The sequence below is a fragment of the Arachis duranensis genome, chromosome 6 (assembly GCF_000817695.3).
Source record: "Arachis duranensis cultivar V14167 chromosome 6, aradu.V14167.gnm2.J7QH, whole genome shotgun sequence".
NCBI lineage: Eukaryota > Viridiplantae > Streptophyta > Magnoliopsida > Fabales > Fabaceae > Arachis > Arachis duranensis.
In genome coordinates, this window is record NC_029777.3 from 85,185,830 (window position 1) to 85,189,411 (window position 3,582).

Here is a 3,582-nt window from a genome sequence, read left to right on the forward strand (position 1 = left end):
TGTAAATAGCATAAAATTATAAATACTATTATAGAAATATTTTTAAAAGTGTGCGTGATTGTTGATTGTGAAAATTAAATTATAATAAATACTATAATTTGGTTTAAAATTTAAAATTTTATTTCCCTAATTATGAGATATATAAATTAAAATCAATCAACTAATATAAATATTTGTGTTTAGATTCTTCAAATAAAAACTACATGCCGAACGCCGTTAGCATTACCGTATTTACTCCATTCCTCTGATCAAATGTTTAACTAACTAATGACACTGAAATACTCTGATAAGATATTTTGCTAACTTATGTCACTCTTATACCATCATGTACATGTGTCACTTAGATTGTGAATAAAATAGAATCTCTTTAAAATCTATATAAATTTAAGGTGATTTCTTTCAAATTCATGCTAATTTTGTGGGTAAATTATTTTTGCACATATGTCATCATCTGAGTTATTGATCAAAAAGTTTTTCAACCTTTCATTAATGTATTCATTAATTATAGCAAAAATCTTTAATGAACATATACCATAACAAATACTACATTAATTATTGTATACATATATTGTATAGTGTATTGGGGAACATTTACAATTATAATTTGTAATCTCTAACTTGTTTTTCATTTTAAAAAATACCCTCCATCTCTTCTTGAAATTCAACATGCATGTCTCAGAACTTGAAAAACGCATAGAACCCACTACCCATGGTTTTTTCTCCTTCGTTCTATACCCACTACCCAACCCTGTTTCGTTTTTTCGTCTTCATTCTATACCCAGCGTCCATTTTGCAAGAATGATCTCGTTCGAGTAATAGGTTCCGGAACTGGTGCTTTGGTTCCGTCAGATTGGCGTTAAAGTCAACTGAGGAGAGGGCGAACGCTAAACTGATATGGCTCCGGTAGAGAAATTTGTAGCTGAACTTTTGCTTGATCTGAAACTGTGGCTGCTTGAAGCTGGTTTACCAACATTCATTTTTTGGTTGGCTTCGAATTAGGTGTGTCCGATTCGGCAAGGTCACCTCCCTCCGAGAGTGCATTTTTTATCCGTTCAAGCTCAAACTTTGGTTGTCATCAAGCTATGTCCGATTAAGTTTTTTTGTTAATCCAGATTAGTTTAATTTGGATGATAGTCTATGCCTTTTAAATAGTTCTCTGTTTAGGGTGTTGGATTGCTATTCTGGAATTTGGAAATTAAGTAACATTATCCAGTTCTATGCTGTGGCTAGGTTTGGGGAATTGAAATTAAAACCTTATACTGGGGTCGAAAATAATTGGGTTAGTTTAATTGGTTTTGGTTCATTTAATTTTACATGCAGCTTAGTTTAGCTTCCCGTAGTTACTGTCATTGGCTCTGTTTATTGACATTTTTGGGTAAAATTATAGCAGGGGTTAAATCATGTCCATAAAGGAGGATGATGTGAAGAATGATTCTGATAATGATTTGGGTGATGATTTCGATTATCAACCGAATGCAGAAGATGATGCTAAAGACAACGATGTAGACTCGCTGGATTCTACTATCAAGAGTGAAGAAGTTTGTGGTGTAAAAAGAATAGCAGATTTAATGGTGGAGGATATTTGGAGCCTGGAGTTTAGAACAGAGGATGAGGCTTGCCAATTTTACAACGCTTATTCTTGTTGGCATGGATTTATAATAAGGAAGGACGACGTGGTTAGGGATAATCAAGGTAGAATCATTAGTAGGCAACTTGTTTGTAACAAAGAGGGCTGGAGGAATATGAGGTATCTTGATCTGGATGAGAGATCAAGGGAGGCAAGGTCCCTAACGCGAACCAAGTGTCCAGCTTGGCTTAGGGTAAAGCTTGACTACGGCTGTGGTAGATGGAAGGTATCATGTTTTGTGGAATCGCACAACCACGATTTGACGCCACCCCAATTTGTGCATCTGGTACCGACCAATCGTCGTCTCACTGTCACTGATAAAGTCCAAGTGAAAAATCTTCATAATTTTGGTGTCAAGACCTGCCATATTATGGGGTATATTGCGTTCCAGAAGGGTGGATATTGTCAAGCTGGCTTCACACGCAAAGATATGTACAACTACATTGATCGTTATCGTCGGTCAAAAATTAAAAACGGGGATGCCAATTCAGCAATAAACTATTTGATTGGCAAGTCAAACAATGATCCGCTGTTCTTTGGAAAGTATACGTTCACTAGTGACGAAAGGCTCGAGCATATTTTTTGGGCAGATGGGCAGTCAATTATCGACTATCACTGCTTTGGAGATATTATTGCCTTTGATTCAACCTACAAGAAGAATAAATACAACAATCCTTTGGTCATTTTCTCCGGATGCAATCATCACAGGCAGACTGTTATCTTCGGCTCCGGCTTATTATCCGACGAAACCATAGAGACGTATAAGTGGTTGTTGGAAACCTTTATTAAAGTGATGGGTGGAAAAAGTCCTAAAGCAGTAATAACTGACGGAGACCTTGTCATACAAGATGCAATCAAGAATGTTCTTCCTGATGTGACCCATCGGTTATGCGGATGGCATTTGCAGAGAAATGCGCGTGAAAATATAAAGAATCTGAATTTCCTGCGTGATTTTAAGGGTCTTATATACGACAACAACGACCACAGAGACTTTGATCGGAGATAGACAGCCATTTTGGATAAGTACAACCTTGTTGGGAATACCTGGATGGAAAAGACGTACGAAACTCGTGCGATGTGGTCCCATTGTTTCCTCCGGGATAAGTTTTTCGGTTACATAAGGACGACGTCACAGTGCGAAGGTATAAATTCTCTCATCAGGTTTTATGTTAATTGCAAGAACACCCTCATTGACTTCATCCACAACCTGGATAGGGCCTTAAAGGAGTATAGAAACAACGAATTAATAGCTGACTTTAAGTCTCAGTGCTCAGAGCCAGTGATGATTACCTCGTTGGAGGTATATGAAAGATCTGCATCATGTTATTTCACTCAAAACATTTTTAAGGAAATTTGTAATGAGATTCAGAGGGCAGGGGCTTTGAACATCAAGGTACTAAGCACAACCTTGGACAAGGTAGAGTTCAGTGTGACTGCTCTCGGAGAGCCAGCCAAAGATTGACGGGTGGAAGTCGATAGAGGTAAGAATCTGTTCTTGTGCTCGTGCAAGCTATTTGAATCACGTGGTATTCCCTGTAGTCATGTTTTCCGTGCCATGAAGTTCGAAAACATACATGAGTTTCCAGATTCGTTGATCTACAAAAGGTGGATGGTGCACGAAATTGCAATCACACTTTTGCAATCCAGCACAACTAACCAGCAAGTGTACTGGGTCGTCCAAGTAATACCTTGCGTGAGCAAGGGTCGATCCCACAGAGATTGTCGGCTTGAAGCAAGCTATGGTTATCTTGTAAATTCCTATGCTCTGTCACAGCATGGCTAATCATCTGTCGGTTCTCGATCAGGCCGGAATAGAATCCAGTGATCCTTTTGCGTCTGTCACTAACGCCCCGCCTTCAGGAGTTTGAAGCACGTCACAGTCATTCAGTCATTGAATCCTACTCAGAATACCACAGACAAGGTTTAGACCTTCCGGATTCTCTTGAATGCTGCCT

At 38.4% G+C, this 3,582-nt stretch overlaps 1 protein-coding gene across 1 annotated transcript; it reads left to right on the plus strand.

Annotated features, from left to right (window-relative positions):
- The first annotated feature begins 1,400 nt into the window (after positions 1–1,400).
- On the plus strand, positions 1,401–2,633 carry LOC107494050 (protein FAR1-RELATED SEQUENCE 5-like). The gene has a single exon (XM_016115080.1). The coding sequence runs from the start codon at positions 1,401–1,403 to the stop codon at positions 2,631–2,633; it is 1,233 nt and encodes a 410-aa protein (XP_015970566.1).
- The last annotated feature ends 949 nt before the right edge of the window (positions 2,634–3,582 follow it).

Excerpts from the sequence above, each read along its gene's own strand:
- LOC107494050 (XM_016115080.1), top strand. The coding sequence starts at position 1,401 with ATGTCCATAAAGGAGGATGATGTGAAGAATGATTCTGATAATGATTTG.